General features: G+C 35.3%; 1 protein-coding gene across 1 annotated transcript in view; it reads right to left on the bottom strand.

Annotated features, from left to right (window-relative positions):
* Positions 1 to 21063, bottom strand: part of LRP1B (low density lipoprotein receptor-related protein 1B) — a gene marked incomplete at its 5' end in the record, with an annotated part of 68407 nt that overhangs the window by 36897 nt on the left and 10447 nt on the right. Inside the window, 6 exons of the mRNA XM_008936862.1 lie at positions 7194 to 7319; positions 7819 to 7992; positions 10278 to 10394; positions 13605 to 13711; positions 13951 to 14174; positions 19995 to 20236. Of these exons, the coding sequence (XP_008935110.1) occupies positions 7194 to 7319; positions 7819 to 7992; positions 10278 to 10394; positions 13605 to 13711; positions 13951 to 14174; positions 19995 to 20236 (990 nt within the window). The remainder of the gene's footprint in view (positions 1 to 7193; positions 7320 to 7818; positions 7993 to 10277; positions 10395 to 13604; positions 13712 to 13950; positions 14175 to 19994; positions 20237 to 21063) is intronic.

Raw genomic sequence — 21063 nt, 5'->3', positions numbered from 1 at the left:
AAGGGCAGTGGAGGCTGCACCAGCCTGTACGGCAGAGCTGGGAGGTGGCAGGGCGGGGGCGGGGGGGGCGCCCCCAGCCTGTACAGCAGAGCTGGGAGGTGGCATCCTAGAGCTGGGGGATGTGCATGGCAGTTGTACTTCATCCAGATGATGCCATGCAAAGCTGACCTCCTTAGGATGTAAGTTAGTAAGGACAGTATGAATTCTTGTTTGAAACTATCAGTCCTAGTTAGTTTAAGAAATGAAAAAATGAAAGTTGGTTTCACCTGGGGCTCTCAGAAACCTTCCTGGTCATTTTCTGGTGACCTCAACCTTCCTTATCCAAAATATTTAAAAGGAAATTATTCATCCTTTAAATTCTCCTTAAAAATGAATATTTGCAAGCTAACTTGTTGCTCCTCAATCATATTATCGGAGTTATTCTTTTTCTTATCTGCTCAGTCTGTAAAATCTCTGAGAAGAGATACTGCCTGCTGCTCTGCATTCACCTAGTGCCTACAGCAGTGCCACGGTCTTGGTGGGGAGGTACGAGGTGATACAAATTCTGATTAGGCCAGATTCAATCTTTCTATAAAGTGGTTTTGCAATTAGAGTCGTGCCTGTCTTGGAAATACTTTGAAAAATAAATCTCCATGTCAGTGAACAAGATATAAAATCATCCAATGACACCAACAAGAAATTAATTACAGACTAGCATGCATACAATGCTCAAACATCCAAATAATTGTAATCCTTGAGAAACAGACAAGCACCTTTCCAGCCCCAAACGTGCTCTCAGCAATGAGACCTCTCATTTCTCACACAGCAAAACAAATCCTGTGAAGCCAGGCTGCTTCTTAACTAATCCAGCATTTGAGCCTACATGCCTTTTAACAAGAGGGACACCACAGGCACTAAGAACTCATCAGTGATATATCCACCAGCTGCAGATGTTTTGTTGAATTTATCTGTTCTAGGTAACAACTGAAAAAGTCAAGGTTCCCATTTGTCCTGTGCCTGCTGAGGTCTAACACTGACTGACACAGGCAGATCAACTCCATTTTTGGATGTTTAAAGAAACCCACTGCACTGTAAGTACAGAATTTTGGAATATTGGATATCCTCTTGATGAATAGATCTCTCCAGCATGGACTCTGCAGAGTCCAGTAACATAGCTGTGCTTATCCAGAAGCCTTTTCCCTGGGTGACCTCAAGTGTCTCTTTCCTGCCTGGGCATGCCCCTCCTCAGCATGGTCTGGGTGCCTCCAAGCATGGCCTGTGCTGAGTTTTAAACAAAAACTTACTTAAGCAAAACTTTTGGGAACTGATGATCTTCCAGGCAATTGCACCTCTCTCAAATTAAGCTGAAACTAGACAATAAACCTAGAAGTTATTGTGGGAGACTGACTGGTACAACATTATTTCAGGTGTTTTACAATAAAGATAAGAAATACCATATGTGCTTAATTTTTGGTACCCATTCTGGATATGAACCTCTGCTGCAACACAGCCACTTTGTGGTTTGGAATTTGAGGATGCCTCAGTGTTTTATTTATTTGTGTGGTTCATTAAAGCCTTTGATGTTCCATGAACCATTCTTCACTTACTCATTACAAAGGTTGTTTAAATGGATAATGTAGCATATCTTATTGGAGAGAAGGTCTATTTTTGTTTTGCTTATCTTATCTGTTTTACTTATCATTAGTCATGAGTTTATAGAGCAGAACTTGCTAAAAACTGAATAAATAACACTGAAGTACCAACAAGTGCTCGTTTTTATGAACCATTCTGGTAGCACATTAAAGCCATGTTACATTTCTCTTCTAGAGTAATTCCACAGAATTGTAATATAAAATTTGAAAAAAAAAAATAAAAAGGAAATTAAGACAGGCTATGAATTCAAGAATAAAATGGAGTATCAAAAGGCATCTCTAGAACTATACAAAGTGAACTACAAACTTGAAAGTTACCCTCACCATGCCAAGAAATACATGCCTTTGTATTTTCTGGAAAACATACTGAGCCAAAAATTGCTCAGAGCCAATTCAATTGGCTTTCAATGACTGAGACACTCATGTCTTACACTTTAGAAATAGAGCAAATTTATAACTTTATGCAATAGTCAACTGAGAATGTTCCTGAAAAACGAAAAAAAGTTTCTAGTATTTTGTATTATCATAGAATTATTAACATTTGCTACTGATTTTGTTCTCTAGAAAACATTCAAAATTCAAGAGTTTCAACACATCTAATATGAAACAGAGGAAAAGTTAATACAACTGTGGACTTTAAATAAGCTAAGAAATAAGACTGAAAGATAGAATGGATAAGCCAGTTTTAAAATACTAGGTTACACCTTAACAATATAAAGTTTTTAATGCTGCTGCTTTGTTGTCTGAAGGTAAATACAAGAATCAAATTACTCTTACTGATTCAAATCAGCTGAGTACAAAAGGTGATGAGATTCCTTTGTGTGGGAGACAGGAGCAGAACAATCTCATAGGAGAAGACAGGAAGAGAAAGTATACAGCAGAGAAGCAGAATTGTTATAAGAAGATGAATTCTCTTAATTTGAATTACCGAATAAAGACCTCTGAAAGAAGAACTGAGAATAGCCTTGGTAAGTGCCCACTACTGGAACAAAGTTTAAAATATAAAACATCAGAAAAGTTTCTCTCTGGAGTCGATTCAATACTGCTGAGCTTGCTGGAACTTGGACTCAAAGGCCTCTCAGCTGCTCTTTTCACTTCTGAAATGGCAGAAAGAAACCTTTTCACTTGTTATCCCACTCCTAGTCTTGCTCCTGGATCTCTCTAACATGAATGAAATGAAAGGGTTACAGGTCATGTAAGTTTATGTATTCTCTCCTAGCCTGATTATTTTGCCTTCTGCTGCCTTCATTTGCTTATTTCCATCTTAATACATCTTTAATAAAGAATCAACTAACTTTGATTTGCCATTTTTGTTATGTTTTTCTTTCTGACAAAAACTTTAATAGATTTGTGGTTTATTTGCTCCATTTTTGACTCTTTAATGGAAAGTACAAGGAAAAGCTTACACAGAAGAAACACTGATAAACCAGCAATACAAAGCTTTAAGAACTCTACTGCTATTTTTTCCTTCACTCATTTCAATTTTTTGACATTCCATCACCATCCCCCAATCACACAGACATTTTACTGGCATTTGTATAACAACACTTCCTAGAGAAAAAATACATCTTACTTTTTGCTACTTTTTTTCCCACTGAAAAACCCACTGATTTCTGGACTAGGCAGTTAAATAGAGAGATGATGCTATGAGCACAAGGTTCATGAACTACATTCTTTGGAACAAGAATAGTTTCTCTCCCCACAGTGAAAAACAGCAGAAAGTTACTTGTTCTTGCCTATCCTTCAGACAAGGGTGTAGCTCATCCTTCTTCACTGAGTTGAATGCACTTGTTGAAGACACAGTGCAGAGTTCTAATGTGATGCTAAGGTTGTAAAAATCTTCCTGTCGTTCCAGAGGAGGATCTTACTATCTGCCAGTTTTCCATAGGCTGGAACTTAACAGAACAAGTTGTAATCCTGAAATTTTGTCTCAAAACTGTAAGACAAACCCTCCTCTTTGGTTTCCCTTCACATTTTTTTTTCTTAAAAATCTGTTTGCTTTATAAATACAGCTGGAAGAGAAGAGCTAAGAAAAGGATGCACAGTGAGAAAAAAACTGACACGTGCTGTAATGTAATCTAGTTTCTTCTGTTCTGGGAAACAGCAGTCCCAACAGTAACCCCTTTGTAAATACAGAGGATACTGAGGTAAACAGAAGATTGTTTTTCCAAACCAGAAGCAGATTTCTGTGTGACCCCTATTCTATTTGATACCTAAAATGATTGAAAGCAGGACAAACCCCAAGAAAATAGCATGGATTGAACTGCCATAGCTTTTGCTAGTACAGCTCCCTGAGGCAGACTTTGTGGGTAAAAAAGAAGGTATATAGGGATTAACCTCTACATCCCCAGCCAAAGCACCTGGTCTGTCTGCAATCTGTGTGTGCAGTGGGCAAGTCCCCACAGAGATGTGCTGAAGGAAACACCATGCTAAATTAAATGTTTCCTCTCTGATCAGAAGGAACATCAGATCTGAGTCGTCATAATTTTTCTTAGGTTTTTCATCCAGCCAAGAGAGCACAAATATTCTCCTCCTAAGATGAAAGTGATAACGTGTAGCTCAGAATACAGAACTCCTGGAAGAGTTCATGACTCTTGTTCACTCAGCTGTGGCACACACTGACTTTGTCCAGTGCATGTCTCTGTATTTTCATCCCCTTGGTATGTTTTCATCTTCACACTGCTACAGTCAATTAGATACAATAAACCTAATAGATGCTAATTCAGTGGTCTCTTTTAGGAAAATGAAGTGGTACTCTACCCAATTGAAAACTAAATGGTAGCTTCTAAACTGAAAACGTCAGGCCTGCTACAGTCGATAAATAAACCACAGAAGAACTCTGCTTTGTGACTCATAATTATCTGGGGAGAAATGAGATGGAACCTTAGCTTAGAACACACAGGAACTCTCTTTTTGTCATAAAAACATCCCGAATGGTGCAACACACTTGTCTTGTAATAACTCTGGCTTGAAAAAGCCAAATCAAACCCAAAAGCTGTTCTCATCAGTTGCCTGAGATGCTGGTGAAACAATTAAAAGTTGAGTATTCAGATTTAATGCACATTTAAGGCAAGAATTGTAATTTTAGATTAATGACACCCACAACAGTGCCAAAATTGCTGAGACATTGAAGACAAGATAATGTGAGATTTAAACCAGCTGAAAGTATGGGGTTAGGAATATTTCATATGCATTCTCTAGCTCTTCATCAGAAAAGGAAAGGAAGACTATGGCTCTTCCTCCCCCCCCAATTCCATCCTGTATAACTTCCTAAAGGAAAAGAACTTGACTTGCTTTTTGTTTGCAGTCTATCAGTGACCTACTAACAGCAAGTGGGTTGTCATCCCAATGTCAGCCAGCCATTAATTATATGTCAGCAATGTCAGCCAGCCATTAATTTTAAACCTATATGAATTTAAGATGATGATTTTAAGGTCAGCTCTGGATTTTCCGGAATATCTGCTGATCCTTGAAAGCCTAAGTGGAGTGCCAGCATGAGACAAACATTTCACATCCACATAATATTTTTTTCTTTTCAAGTCTGAATAGTGCAAAAATATACACTTATTAATGCACTATGATACTGAAGCTTGTTTCAATTCATAATTTATAATGTGTGAGGCTACAAAGCCTGCAATCTACTATTACAAAAATAACATACAGGAAAAAATGTACAAAAAAGCCTACACTAGACATTACTTGAAATGTAATTGTAATCAGAGAACTAAGAAACACTTACTCAGCAGCCCCTCAGAAAGGCATAACAGATATTGCAGCTGTGGGAAGATACTGAAAATTATCAATATATTAAAAATGCTTCTCTAGGCATTTTCTGTCTATCCATAAAAACTTACAGCCAGCAGTGAAGTAATTTTAAAGCCTTTTCAGATTTTTCTCTCATAAAAACATACCTTCATTAAAACTCTGCCATGGCATAATCCTTTGTCCCACTAGTAAAACTGCAGCATTACTGAAATAATGGCCTCAAATTACTACCAGTCACCCGTGAAAAATAATATTTTTTTATTTGTTCTTTCTCCAACACCTAAGTAGTAACTATGGGTCATCTGAAATAATTTTTAAGTGATACTGTGTCAGCAGAAAAACTTGAGAAGTATCCATCTCAGATGAACAAAGAGCTGACATGTGGAGGGGCAGGGAGGGTGATGCTTTCTGAAGACAAAGAGTGTTCAGACTGATTTGTCTCAAGAGTTTGAAGCCTTTTACATTATATTAATGTTTTCTATTCATTTACTTCAGTGAAGCTGCTTCTCTCTTAAGAGAGGAAATTGTTGTAAACCAGCTGTAAACTACTTTCTAGTTGTATAACTATTATATAAATATGCATTGATAAGTATTCAGCCAAGGGTGGACAGTAATAAAGCTTTCATTTACTGCATTTTTGCTAGAACATAGTGTAGTACATATAAAAGCTGGTACCCTAAATGCATTGCATACAATGTACCCCCACATGAGCAAACAACCATGAATGGCTTTGTTATCTAGAACACAATTTCTGATACTGTTTTACTCTCTAAGTTATTCCAAAATTTCTTGATATGTAAAGAGAAATGCTGCTAGGCAGGATAGCATTATTAATACCACATCATAAAACACTAAAACATAGTTGGGTTAATTCAACATTTAAAGACTAGGCAGTATAAATCAGTGAAATTCTCCACAGAATGATGACACTATAGGTAAATTAATTTAATTGCTAAACAGAGCATTTTAAGTACTGAGGATCTCACCAAAATATGTATCACTTACACTCCTGAACCTGGAATTAAACATCAGAAAAACACCTTAATACATTCTGACTTCTCATACACATAAGAAATCCTCTTCTGTGATTTCTAAAACCTTTTGAAATTCAGGCTGGCTAAGAATTCATATCAGCAGTCTGACCAGCTCAGGTTGGCCTCAATTAGAGTGGGCATAATTTTAGAGTACTTAATCTTCTTCTACAGAAAAGAAGATTTTTTCCCCTCCTCTAAATTACAGCAAGAACTTAGTAGGTCTTTTACCATGAAGTCTGGTTTCCTGTGTCTTGATATTAGTCATTACAGATATTACCAAAAGAGATAATTTTAGATAAATATATTTCAGTTGTTCTTTCTGCCTGCTACTTCAAAGTCATTATCATTTGCTATGTTGCTTTTACTGCCTCTTGACTATTGCTGCAGTCTAAGCAGAGGTGTTTCTTGATGGTCTTTAAGGTTATTTTTATCTCCTGAATGGTTAATGCTTCATTTGAACTCCAAAATGCTTCAGAACTTTTCAAACTTCTTTTGGTTGACACATGTACACACTCACTTTTAACTATCATGCTGTATCAGTTCAGCTGAGAGCTCATTTTTAATTTTGATGAATGTAAACATTTTTTTTTTGGAATCAGGGATTTTGCTTCCACATATTTCATGTCTACTTCAGATAAATAATATGTATATTGAGCAACATCATTAAAATCTTGACTCTAAGACAGCCTAGCCTTAGCTGCTTGCCATGACAAAAGTGACCAGTTGTTTGTTTTCTGGTTCTCATGCAGTTTTCAATACCTACCTAGGAGGTTCTGATCAATGCATGTTCCATTCACCAATGATTTTCCTTCTGGACAAGCACATGTTGCACCAGAAGGGTTGAGTAAACAAATGAATTCACATGTCAGGTCCAAACATGGATTAGGCACTGTTTAAAAAGACAAAGTATTAACAAACTATTATTATTTTAGAAATTACACCTGGTTCTAGAACTAGGGAAAAATAAATAATCAGATATAAAAATTCTGATACACTTCCAGTTTCCAGGATCTCAACAGCCTGAAGTCTGTGAACACTGTCACTCAAGTGACAGTGCAAGACACACATCGGGAGAGAATTTATTCAAGTAATGAAAAATATACTGCTAATATGCTGTAAGAAACATCATCTGCTTCTGGGTAGAGGCATTTGTATGCAGCTCTTTTCTGATTTTTTTATATCTCATTTACAGTGTGGGGACAGGAGGCAAGTATTTGTCCAATGTCCTCTCAAATGAGAGAATGCATCCGAAAAAATCAAATCAAATTTATATAAATAAATGTGAGAACTTGCTCTTTTTTTATATTTATACAACCTGGTTACTTTTTTGTCCCCCCCTGGAGGAGACCTTGCTGAGGATTGAGTTTGCAGTAGTTATGCTTACTCACAGTCCATCTGTTTGTAGCGGTGTAAAACCAGGGCGCTTTTCGCTTTATCAACATCCACACTTAGATACTCCACAAGGCTCCTGCCAAATTTGTGGACTCTAAATGCACCATTTTTAGGACCTGCTCCATATATGTAGTCCTCAAAAACATCAATTCTATGTGGATGCAGTAAACCTTAAATAAAAATGAATAATAAAACCAGATATTCATAATTAAATAATAAACAACTTTGGTTTAATAATAACTTCAATGGCACTATTGCAATTAGCACCTAAAGACAGTACTACTTTTTTTGTACCCATGAAGACTTTCTTTAAAAAACCAATCTTCTTAAAAGGAACTCTTCTCTTACTACAAGCAACTAAAAATCTTAAGCTTTGTGTTAGTTTTCCACACAAGATAACATCTGAAATGGTTTGATTATTGAAAAGTAAGGAAATGCTACAGTAACAACTAGCTAGTTAGAACATTCTTACATATATACAAAAGAAATATATTCTGCCAAAATATTTCTTCAGCTCATTCTCAACGTATTTGAAATGCTGACTTTCATACTACACTTATTTTAAATCATAATTATAGTGAATTAATGCAATATAAGATGTTAAGTCTCCACTGCTTCCTCAGTCTGATCTAACCTCACTGGTTAGATCATGTAGTTGGATTTTTCTATGCACAACTGGCTGTAGAATTTCACACATTTACCCATGTAACAAGGCAATAGCTTCTGACTTATTCATGGTTTAAAACCAGCAAGGAGCTGGGCACCACGTGGCTGCTCTCTCCTTTCCCCTCACCCCCCAAAGAGGAAGGAGAAAAGGGAGAAAAATATAAAACCCTGCAAGCTGAGATAAAGAAACAGAACTGATCAGTCCTTGTGACACTTTGTTCCTCTTATTATCCCCTTTGAATGTGAAATTGGTTTTGTATTTCACTTTTGTTTATTTAGTTTCAAATATCAGCCTTTATTTATTTCTCCTGTTTTTCCACTCTATCAGTACATGGTGCCTAGTACTTTATTTCACTAAAAACATTTACAAATTCTAATTCAATACTTTATTGTATAAATTCTTATTTTATTATTTTAATGGTTTAATTAAAATGTTTTACGTTTTCAGTCTCATTGCAAAGCAATTTCTAAAAACCCCCAATTTCCCTTTGGTCCTATTCCTTTAATTTTCCCATAGTTGCTACAAATGCCAACAGAAGACAAAAGGTGGCATTGCTTCAGTGATCTTGTATTTTAGATTGGAAGCAACAATGTCTGAACACTCCACTTTTCCTTCTATAAGTTATATAAATTCCCCCAACAAAAAGATAAATTCCCCCAAATTTGCTGCATTTGGCACAGTGTAGTATAGCCCTGCCATGCTCAACCTATATGCTTTCTATTCTGTAGCATTGTTGTGTCTTTTTTTCCTCCTACAGAATATTTTCCTTTCCATTTATTTTTAGGATACAGATGACTATTGAGGCATATTAAAACATAACCTAGGACAGTCTGTCAGTCTTTGTACCAGCCACAAGGACTCAGCACAAGCACTATGTGTGTATTTTGTAATAGATTACAGCCTACCCACTACAAAATACCATGACCAAAGGAGATGCAAGCAAAGTTCTGAGGAGTATAAAATAAAAATAAAATGCTATTCAAACAAAATAAAATGGTTTCAGTCTGGGTCCTGCTCAATCTGGATTATGGAAATTTTTTCATAGTATCTTCCAGAGCCCCATGGTGAATTCCAGATCAGAAGTTAAAACACTCAGTAGTACTATATGTAATATCATCCTGATGAAACTCCACTACCAACTGCTCACTAAGAAATCCTCCAAAAAGTCTGCTTTCAAATTTTTTGATTTTTAAAATGTTTCTTCATTTCTATTCAAATTTCATACATTGTTACATATATTATCAAACCTGCAATTCTAATACAAAAAAAAAAAAGTGTGCTTAACCAGAAACTCTTTTCTTATGAAAGGAATTTTCCTCATTCACATTCTGCTAGCAGGATTCTGTGAGTACTTACTGACCTGAAAGCCAGCTCCATTATTTTTCCCAGAATTGATTCAGATCAACTGTTCTATAAACTATACAATTCTTGTGCCAAACAGACAGCTCTCGTTTCAACTAGTCAAGGTGTTCTTGTTTCTGTGCAAGTCCAATGTAATCACAATGTTATTTGATAATACCTAAGCTAATGATTAGGTAATGAACTTGTAGACTTACACATATCACTGAATCTTTGTTCCCCGAAAGGAATTTTATCAGATTATCATAAAGCTAAAATTATCTTATCTTAAATATCTATTTCTGTAGATAAGAGCTGAAGTATCATCTAACAAAAGCAATGGATTTTACTTAATAATCACTGCTTCTTGCTTGTATAGCTTATATAAATAGTGAAACTTCTGCCAATTGAAATAAAATAGAAATCATGTTACATAAGAGCTCTTCATACCTTGTTTAGTGCTCACAGACACAACTGAATTGGAACCATCAAAAAGTACACTGCCAATAACAGATAGTTCAAAATCAGCCCAGAACAAACGTTGACTGAACTGATCCACTACGAGACCTAAAAAGAGAAGAAAATTCAAAATCTTATATAAACACTGAAAAAAAACTTACTATTTTTATGTAACTGCATTTTTATCTCGTTCATACTGTTGTGAACGCAATGGTGACAATAAAAAGCCTTGACTGGAAACCAGAACGAATAAAATATAACACCTTCTGCTTAAACCTTCCCCTTGAGGCAATCGTGGGGTATTTTTACTTTCTTTAACTTACTCCTCCAAGGTCAGTACCTTTTCAAAGCCATTATCCCCAGCAGATAGAGATATATACCAGGTGGGAATTAAATATAGAATCTAACCCTGTAATTTGCTCTACCAACAAAAGGTCTATTAAGCCAAAACATTTCTAAGCAGTAGAGTGACCATGTGTTAAAAACAAAGTATTCAGATTTTATAGAATCTCCAAACCTATTCAGTTTCCACAAGTGTATGATTGTGTTCTTTTGTTCTCACTGATGCTTCATATACACTAATTATGACAAAATTAAAAATCAGATTATTTAATAACATTAGTTCTGCAAGACTTAAATAGTAATATTGACAGATGTCTACATTGGCATATATATGAAATGAAAGCACAAGAGTGAGTGATGGAGAGAAGAGCACGAATAGAATAAAAGATAGATAACATTGTGACTACTCAGCCTTTAGGCACTAACTACATGGTTAAATCAAGCAGTCCATGTTTCATAGAGGATGATCAAATGCATAATATGCCATTTTAGGTTATGTCAAAAGCTTCAGCCTGAAAAAAATATTTGAACCATAAAATAATTTAATTCTAAGCTTTTGAAGTTGTAGTGTGTTTTTAATAAGAATGAGAAAAACTATTTTTCTTCCTATTTATGTAAGTAGGTAAAGTCAGAAAAAAATACATCAAAAGAAACTATACATAACAGCAAAAATACTCCTCTTAAGGTAATAACAAATCAGGTACAGATAGATCAGAGGAATTGGAGGAAGTCTGATGCAAGGACCACTGAAATATATTTACATTTTCAATTCTATTAAAAAAAAAAATCTGTAAAAGACAGACTGGTATTCAGGCTTACAACTAAGGAGAATAATTTCTGGTAAAAGATAATCAAACTGTGTCAAGTCTGTGTGATGCATGGTATGGGGGAATAATTTAGAAGCAGTCCTCACTCTCCAGATTTAAATTATTTGCATTATAATAAGAATATTTAAACATCAAGTAATAAATAAATAAATAACATTTTCAATGTATCTTTCAGCGTATCAGAGATAACACAATGTAGAAAAGTACTTATTTTTTGTTTTATACATATGACACTCCTGTGATAGTCATTTTTATGTAAATCCTGTGAAGTCAAGCCCATGTGCTCAAGCTCTCACTCTCTTAAACTTGACATAATAGATTCGAAAGCATTGAAATACAGATGTTAAACAAAACCTTAAACTTCATCTACACAATAGTAGTAAAGCCTCCCTAGGGAAGAAAGGCTTGGACTCTTTCTTTGCAGTCTCTCTACAAAGACATGGATCTGTGTGAAATACCTGCAGAAACTTTAAAGAGATTCCATAAATGTCTACTTTCTACCATGAAGTACAGGATGCCAGAAAAGTGTTTTCAGGCAGCAGATACAGGTAAATGCAATACTATGGCAAGGTACTTGTGAAATTCCCTCTTTGCAAAGCCTGCTCATTTTTGGTAATGCTTCTAATATTCTTAATTTGCATTTTACTCATCCTTGTAAGGAGACAGATGTCTGTTAAATCTTTATATGAAGTTTTTTTTATATAAAATATACCAAGGAAAATTTTATGGAAAAAAGTTCATGCAGTTCTGCATCTGGTCAGAGAAGTAGTAAACACTTGCATTTTCAGGTAAGTTTGATAACCTTACTACCTACAAAATTTTAGAAAAATCACTAATCAAATACTGATGCCCAAAAAAAGGGGCAAGTTTAAACACCCTTTAATGACCAAGGAAGTGGTAACTGGGTCTGTAGGACATAACTTTGGCAATCAACCAGACTGATAATAAGAGACAAAAAAGCACAATTCCAGGAATCAGAACTAAACCTAGTCATTTGTGTACCCGGTGTGTTCACAATGTTTTATATTAGAAGTTCAGCAATGAACAAGTAATGACTCTGATAAATATAAAATTCTGCTGCTTTCAGTCTGAATAACCAGAAGCTTCTTAATGAGTTTACTATTGACTAGGTGTTTTTATTATTACTATTGTGCTTCTTACCTACAGAGCATAAGCTTCCTCTCCTCAAAGCTCACTTGATCACGAATTCAAGTTCTTAAGTTGCTATATTTCAGTCTAATCATGTCAATAGAGGAAGAGACTTTCCTTTAAGGGATGAGTGTAATTTGCTAAGCTCACCTTAGCATGGGACTTAACAGTCTGTTAAAGTATTATTACATGTTGCTGTGATACTGGCAGCTTCTGAGGTGCTTAGATATTCAGACAGCATCCTCTTGGAAGAAGCCTATGTTTCAACAGATATGCAGACCAAAGTTGGATAACCCCTAATTTGCAATGCAATATTAACAAATTATCATTGTAAGCCTGGGGAAGCACCAAATATTGCATGAGAAAAATGGGTCATGAACAAATCATTTGTGGTTTCAAGACAGGACGGTGCTATTTAAAAGAGACATATTTAATTCTGTATTTATAATTTCCTTTGTCATAAAAATGACTTTTATCCTGCCGATGGAGTCTTAATGGTAATTCGTAAGATCCCAACAGGTACTGTCAAGCTTCAAAATAGTTCTGTAAAATACTGAGATAATTAACTTGTTGCTTCGTTGACTACCTGAACTTTGTTTTATACTATTTGGCAGTGTATCCAGGAAAGTAACCAGAATAAGCTGTGAGATTTCATATGCATTCTTAAAAAAAAGTCTCTCACCACTAAGTGGTGTTCCCTTAATTGATTTTGCTTGTTCAGTATTATTGAAGAAATCATCTTTTAACTGATCATGTATAGTTCTTTGGTACTGCTTTGTGAAATTGTAATGTTGAGCTTTGATACAGAAGTTGAAGTCGTACTAAGATGCATCATTTGAAAACAGAACTAAGAATTTGATTAGCAAATGCATATGAATAACCAGAATACATATTTGTAAATCTATTTTTTTTTTGCAAGTGAGAAACTGGAATTCAGCCAACAAATCTAGACTGAGTTTGCAAGTGACATGCAAGCAGGAAAAATGGATAAGCTGAATACCTGTAGGTCTTTGTAAATTCTTTTGAACCAATATCCTTCTCAGAGTACCATCCATAGATGATTCTTCTATGTGAGAGCGATCCCCAATAACTGTCCAGTACATCATCCTAAAAGTATTAAACATAAAAAATACAGAAATTCAAAACACTAATACTAATCTATTATGAGTCTTTAAAGCTACCTGAAAGATGACAGATAACTGATCCTGATTTACATACAGGTAAATTGAGTGAAAGTTACGTAAATGACTTGGAAAAGTTTAGACATTTGTAGACATTTTATTTCTCTTATTCAACTCTTCCTTTTTCTGAATTACCAAAACAGAGTCATGTTCAAACATACATACCCCTTTTTAGGATTTACAGCAATGGCATATGGTTCTCCTGCCATGCTTGTAAGGAGTCTTGTACAGTTAGGTCCATGCAATTGACCTACGTTGATGGAGTATCTCAGACTAGTCCAGTGAGTTGTGTAGTAGCTGAACCAATGCATTCTGGAATGATCAGTCCAGTAAACATTTCCAGCAACCCAGTCAACAGCAATGCCCCTAGGTCTTTTGAATTCTGGACACTAAAAGGAACAGATGTTCAAGTCAGATTTACAGAAATGACCTTTCACAGCAGCTGCATAGCCACAGATTTATATAACTTTTTACAGTTAAATAACTTTTACCTTTAATATGGTGAAATATTTAAAAACACTGCATTTGAAAGTCATAAATTCCATCTGTAGGAGACAAGCTCTAAGTGATCTAAGTGACAGTTCTTTTGTGTAGTGACTAAGTGACAGTTCTATTCAATGTAGAAGAACAAGTCAATGGCTCAATACAATTTTCTTAAGTCTAAGGCTACTTACACTAAGAAAGTGGCACTTAGGCATGAACTGCTTGAACTATTGACACTGAAGCAAATAAATGCTACATACTGTAATTCAAAAGGAAAGGAAAGAGAAGAATTAAGATTACACAGCTATAATACCCCATGCAGTGTGATGTCCCATCCCAACGCCCTCAGTAAAAACAGTACTTGAGACCATCCAGAGGTACTGTTGCACAGTCTGCCAAAGTTAAACAAAATCATGGCTTTTAGAAAACTTCATAAAATTACCTCTCTGTTCTGAACAAGACTAGCATGCAATTGTAAGGAAATTTTGTAGATGTTTCTCTTCCCTTGCTGTTAACTGTTTCTGTGTTCCACCACCGATAAAAAACAGTTATTGCAATATTCAGCTTCACATATAGAAGAGCCTTGACTGATTACAACTTTAAAATTATAAAATGTAGTATCTCTATCATGATTTCACACATCATTAGGGCCTAAATCCTAAAAATTCAGTCCTAAGGATAGAAGTTCATACTGCAAATAGGAGATATATATGAACAAGTTTCTCTAAAGTTTATTGGAATTCCTGCAGAGAAGTGTAAAATCTGTAAAACAGGACTACCCAACCATTTCAAATATGAAAGCAGCAGATCATAAAATATTCAAGACCTTCATGTGCTAAGTACATATGCAATTGTTTGCCTATTTACCTATAATGACATCAAGGTAAATTATGAACAAAAAATGCCTATTCCTTGACAAATGCATTAAAGGAACGTTACTCAGCTATGCAACAACAACAAAAAAAACAGGACAGAAAATCCTAAAATACCTTGTTTTCCTCAGGTGTCAGAGTTCCCTAATACTACAAGATATTTGTAGACTATTTTCAACACAAAATAAAGGTCATTTCATTCTCTAGGTGAAATAATAGGACTGCAAGGGTGAATTTAGATAGTTCATTGCTCATAAACCATTAATTCTGCAAAAATGTCACAGAGTGCATGTTCTAGAGATATACAGAACCCTTTCTATTTAGATGAATATTAAAGCAGCAAAATCAATCACAGCATTTACAAAACAGTATTTCTTTAAAGACAGGGTCACAGTCATTTTTTAGAAGTTAAACAAAATAGTGTATCATAATTCCTTGTTATGAAATTATGATATGGGCTGCATATGCTTCTGGAAATACCACAAAAATTAATGGGTTTTGTTTTTCCCCCAAGAAATGGAGCATTTGCGTGTAACATTATCCAAACAACATTCATGTAAAGGACAAGATACCCAAAAACGTGGGTATGTGCAGATAAGCATCATGCATTTTAACCCAAACTAATTTTATTTCTGGGTAATGTTCAGGCACCTGTGTCAAGAAGCCTCTCACACCTGGAGATAGCCAGTTACTGCTTTGGAGATGGCAAGGCTCAGCAGCACTGGCCCACAGGGCTGGAACTGAATACTGTTTAAAAAGGAGAGCAGCTACCACAGACACCACAGTCCCTTGCCTTTCTCTGGACTGTTAAAGAACCACTATTCATGGTCTTTTTTAGAACCTGGTAAGGACAGGATGGGAGTTACCATGTAGAGGGAGAGAGGGTTCCCAAACAGCTGGTAGTTGAAGTAGATGAGACAAAAGGATGTCCTAAAAAGATTCTGGAAGAAGGCTGGGTTGCTTACTAACACAGACCCTCTCATTCCTCTCAACTCGACAGGAGAAGCACAATTCCAGTAATGCTGGGGTGCATATTAAAGATCAAATGAACAGGGAGACAACCAGAAGAAATGGAAAGCAGCCATCTGGTGTAACAGATTTAAAAAAAGAGAATTAAAAACACTAGCTGATGCCATGGCTGTGTGATTCTCAGTTTTGTTCATTAAGTTTTAGTCTAGCTACATCATATTTCTGATGTTTTATGCATCTTTTCATACTGTCCAGGAAAATTACTTACTGTAAATTGGCTTCTATCTAATAGTTTATTTGGATTATATTAATTTTGAAGTATGATTTTGCACACAGAACAAGGATGAAAATAGAGGAACAAAATTACATTAATATTTTCTACAGTTATTTTAGCCCACTTTGATGCTAAATAGAACATAGTACTACTTAGTAGAAAACCTGGGCTTTAAAGCCTAATCCCCTTTCATAGTATGGTAGTCTCTGCACAACTATAGACCTTGTTAGCTTAATGACATGATCACAACTGCTGCCTGTTGTAAAACCTGTTTTAAAGGTAAATCATTTTTGAAAACTAAAAAACAATAATAACAATTTTTTTAAAGAGCTGCAGTAACAGCTTAGACTTGAAAACCATTTTGATATAATGGTAGATTACAGAAAAAATGTCAATGCAAAGTTGAATTTGACTGGAGAAAATACGTTACACGTGCAGCAGGAACCCATCACCTTGTAACGTTCAGCATCCTAACGCAGCAAGATTAATTACAAATCTAACTTATATCATAAGCCAAGCAGATGTGAAACTATTTTCTCTATTTACTTAATTGTTTTTGGTATGGCATTGCTGTGGAATAAAGTAATCCAATTATTATTGTTGCTTAAAATATTATTGTTAAAATTCATACAATATTTGAGATATTTTATTAGAACAGTAAAAATAAATTAGAAACAATCATACTAGAAAATTTCTGGACTTGCTGAAACAGAAAATTTTCCTTGACAGATGAGCTACAATGCTTCACCAAACCACCATTTATATTACAGAAGTAGAATGATTTCAAAATCCCAACCAGATGATTCTACAAAGGGAGGGTCTCCTACGTATATAAACTTTATCCATACAGAGCAATGGCTTAAGGGAAAATCATAAATATATGCTATTTAGAGAAAACAGTCTAGAAATTGTTTCCATTCACAGTGATGCACTGAATTTCATTGGGCTCTGGAGCAAACATGGGGACATATCACAAAAGTGGTTGAGGGTCCTTGTTAAGCTCTCAGAACAGCAGGGCAGGAGTAACTGATTGGGTATGTTACAGAACCTGTGTTTTTCTTCCTATTCGATGGTACAACTGTGTTAATGTTCAGCTTTGTGTCCTCTTCCATGAAAAACAGCATTTGAGTTTAATTGGCAAGACACTGTTGAATATTCACCTCAACTCAGGCATCTCTCTCTCCAAGGATTATGCCAGCAAACAGCTGCACCAGTTATCACCAGTTCACTTACACCTCCTTAACTCGACTGGAATGCAATCCTCTTCTGCATCTGTCAATAAACTCTGAAGAGTTGCTATTTACTATTTCCTTTAATGCTTCCATTTGTACCAAGCTTACACCCCTTTTTGCAGAAAAACATGAGAGATACTTAAAGGTATTCTCTGAGGAAGGCTCTTGATATGCTAATTCCATGGAGCAATTTTGGTTGAGATGGATTTTTGCATTAATGTAATTACCTGAAAATGCAGGTGACTTTGTTCAAGTTTATTGTCCTGATTTACATATCAAAGTCTAGATACATAAGTTATAATGTAACCTTTGAAAACTTATCCATTAAAAAAAACTTGGGTTAAAACTAAGGAATTCTCCAGTTTTTCAAAACCAAATGCAAGTAACAATATTAAAGCAACACTATAAAACCAATTAACCTACTGATCAGTTAAATATAAGGCAATAATATTTGAGCATTAATGAGATAATACTGGAAAAATACTCAGAATTATCACAATGAGAAGTAAATGCTTCACAAACATAAATGAAATGTGTCCAAGATATATGCAGACACAACCTCTGCATTTTCCACATACACATTTGTAAAAAAAGCTTTGCATGGCTTGGATCAAGCAGCTTCACAAGCACCAACATGCACTGAAGAGACAGGGGAAAATGGTGTATAAAGAAAACCATAATATTTTTTCAATACTTTTGAATTAAGAGGAATTTGCAAGAAAGCTTTCTTGTATAATGGTGAAACAGAGATACAGAAAGTATTTTAGTACTTCAGAAAAGTAACAGTAATTCTAAGAACATTTTGTCTTTGTTAATTTAAGCAGGGAGTCAACATCAAATCAGCTATGAAAGTCTCAAAGAAGCTTATGTTCAATTTTATGGACCTGTAAGAAAGTGTAGATCCATAAGAGAGGTAGTGGGTCAGCAGACTCTACTTGCCCTTGCAGAAGGCATCTGCATATTAACCAAAAAGAAATAAAATATACAAATACCATCAATGTTAATTATTTTCTAATAATGAACTCAATATAGAGGTGTATCAGGATTTCCTAGGCACAGGTATCTGCCACATTGAAATGAGAAAAATGTCACAGCAGAATTAGTCCACATCTTCAGTACATACTTATTCTCAAAGTATCCTTCCCCAAAACACAGATGACACACCTGACCTGCTAGAAATGCTAAGAATAACCTTCTACATTAGATACACTTTCTGTCAACAAAGTCTAGACCCTCTTCTGCTGGGCAGGTGGAACTGTTGTTTTTCTAACCCCTCTTACCAATATCACAGACACAGGGAATATTTAGTGTCCTTTGGGGTCTGCATCCCCAGGCTTTTTGCCCTGTTGCATCAAAGGTCAGGGATGTCATTTGCTGGCAAAGGAAATAGCCTTGGAGGAAATGTACTTAGAAGTGGTTTCAGATGTGTAAGAGTTGAACGAGAGATGAAAGATCAGTCTGCTGTTGCTATTTCTGGTTATCCTACTGGGTATAGAAAAGCATTCATGTGATGTTAGGTCATCCCTGTTACCTCTCCCAAGTTTAAGGAAACAGCCAAACAGGTGTTATTTCCAACCTGATTTATTACTGCCCAAGAGAAAACTAAAATCTCTCCACTGCCATTGCATTCAATAAAAAGAAAAAGAAGAATGTATCTGAATTTACAGCATTGTAGGTGCACCAATGTAAACATCACATTGTTCTCTTCAGTTCAGCACTAACACCTCATTGAAAAATTTCATAGAAATATGGTAGGTAAAATGAGTATCAATCTGTATTTACTTTATTTTCAATTGAAGAACACTTGGAATTACCCAAGGTTATACCAGGCACATTCCTGTTGTAAAGTGCAAAATTATATTTATGCTTATTCACAAGAAGATACTAAGAGGTTCAACATATAAAGGAATAAACACTTGTTGTAACATTTAAATGTCTGTTGTAGCTTTGCAAATATTGTTATTTATATGGTCACTATAGAAACGAAGCCTATCATTGGCCTATTTTCTTTTTTCCAAGGATTTGAAATTCATGTCTTTAAACCATGTGCTCCTTACATATTTCTAATAAATAAATAAATAAAAATATTAAATGAAAATAAAAATCTGTATGGTATACAATCTTTCCAAGCCTCTAATGTACTGATTATTTCTCTGTCAAAAACTTTCAAAAATGCTGTTGTTTCATTCTCTTAGAGACTCAACCACATCTGCCAGTCTTGAATGGAAAGGCATTAGTAGACATAAATACCATTGGAATAAAATCATTCTCTGATAGACATTTTAATTTACTAAATCAGCTTGTTATTATAGACAATCAGAAGAGAAAAGTAAATTGAAAGACATTTGTATCATGCAATCTCTGGTTTTGATCACTTACTATCAAGCCACTGCTACTTTGTCTTCTCTCTCCATCATGAAGTTTTCTGTAGAAAATCCCTCCTGGATTAAATTGAGTACTCCAAACAATCATGTCTCCTTGAAAATAGGCATCCATTCCAGTTATCCTTGAATTATGTTCAATATGTGATATTTGCTGATGAACATCACTGTAGTTGAATGGATATGCAAAACCCAGGATGTCAGTGTCATTAGCAACATAGAGAACTTGATCTTCAGAGCCTAAGGATTATTATAATGAAACAGAAATAAGGTAAATGTCAACTAATGCAAAATTAGTGTTTTTTACTCAAGTAGCTTTTTGGTGTTCATCTGATATAACCTCTTATGTTAAAATTATTTTCTAATTGTTGAAGACTACAATAACACTTACACTGGGCAATAAATGCATACTCTGATACCAACATGTATTACTTCAGTGCTCTCCAAGCTTGCACTGTGGCAACTACCATTATATTTTAGAAGCATGTAATATCAGAATTTGAACACTTCAACCAGTAAATAAAAATAGGAGATGTTATGCATTAGAGCCCATTTGAATAGCTATATATTTTTATATGCATATTGTGTCTACAGGAAACTAGAAATGGAACAAACCTATTGTTAGTGAAAGTAGTGGGGCTTGGAAACTGAGTGCAACAAGAGCAAACTGGGCCAAAGCTGCTCCAGAACATGTGCAGCTGTGCCTTGTGTCCCCTCATGTCAGGTAGTGAACATCTGTGGATACCTCTGAATGGGTGGTATTCAGGGATACCCAGTTATCATCTTGATACAGATGTTGTACAGTATGTTGTTCATAAGAAAATGCTCTCTGGTATCTATTAAGTTTTGAGAAAGCTGCAATCTGCTGGGTACCTTAGAATGCATTTGCAGTTTTTTAGTTTTCAAAATTATATCACATATATCTATAGAGACACAACTTGTAATACCATCTGTCCAACACACTTCCTCCTCATGAGTAAGAAATATCAAAAAACATTTATTCCCTCATTCCTCCTAAATGCAAGAAAAAAAAAGGAGCTCCATTCAAGCAAGTATCAATGAGGGAA

Source organism: Merops nubicus, unplaced genomic scaffold, assembly GCF_000691845.1.
Source record: "Merops nubicus isolate BGI_N331 unplaced genomic scaffold, ASM69184v1 scaffold123, whole genome shotgun sequence".
In the NCBI taxonomy this organism is placed as follows: Eukaryota; Metazoa; Chordata; class Aves; order Coraciiformes; family Meropidae; genus Merops; species Merops nubicus.
The sequence above is the reverse complement of the archived record's forward strand: the minus strand, read 5'-3'. Positions and strand labels throughout refer to the sequence as shown.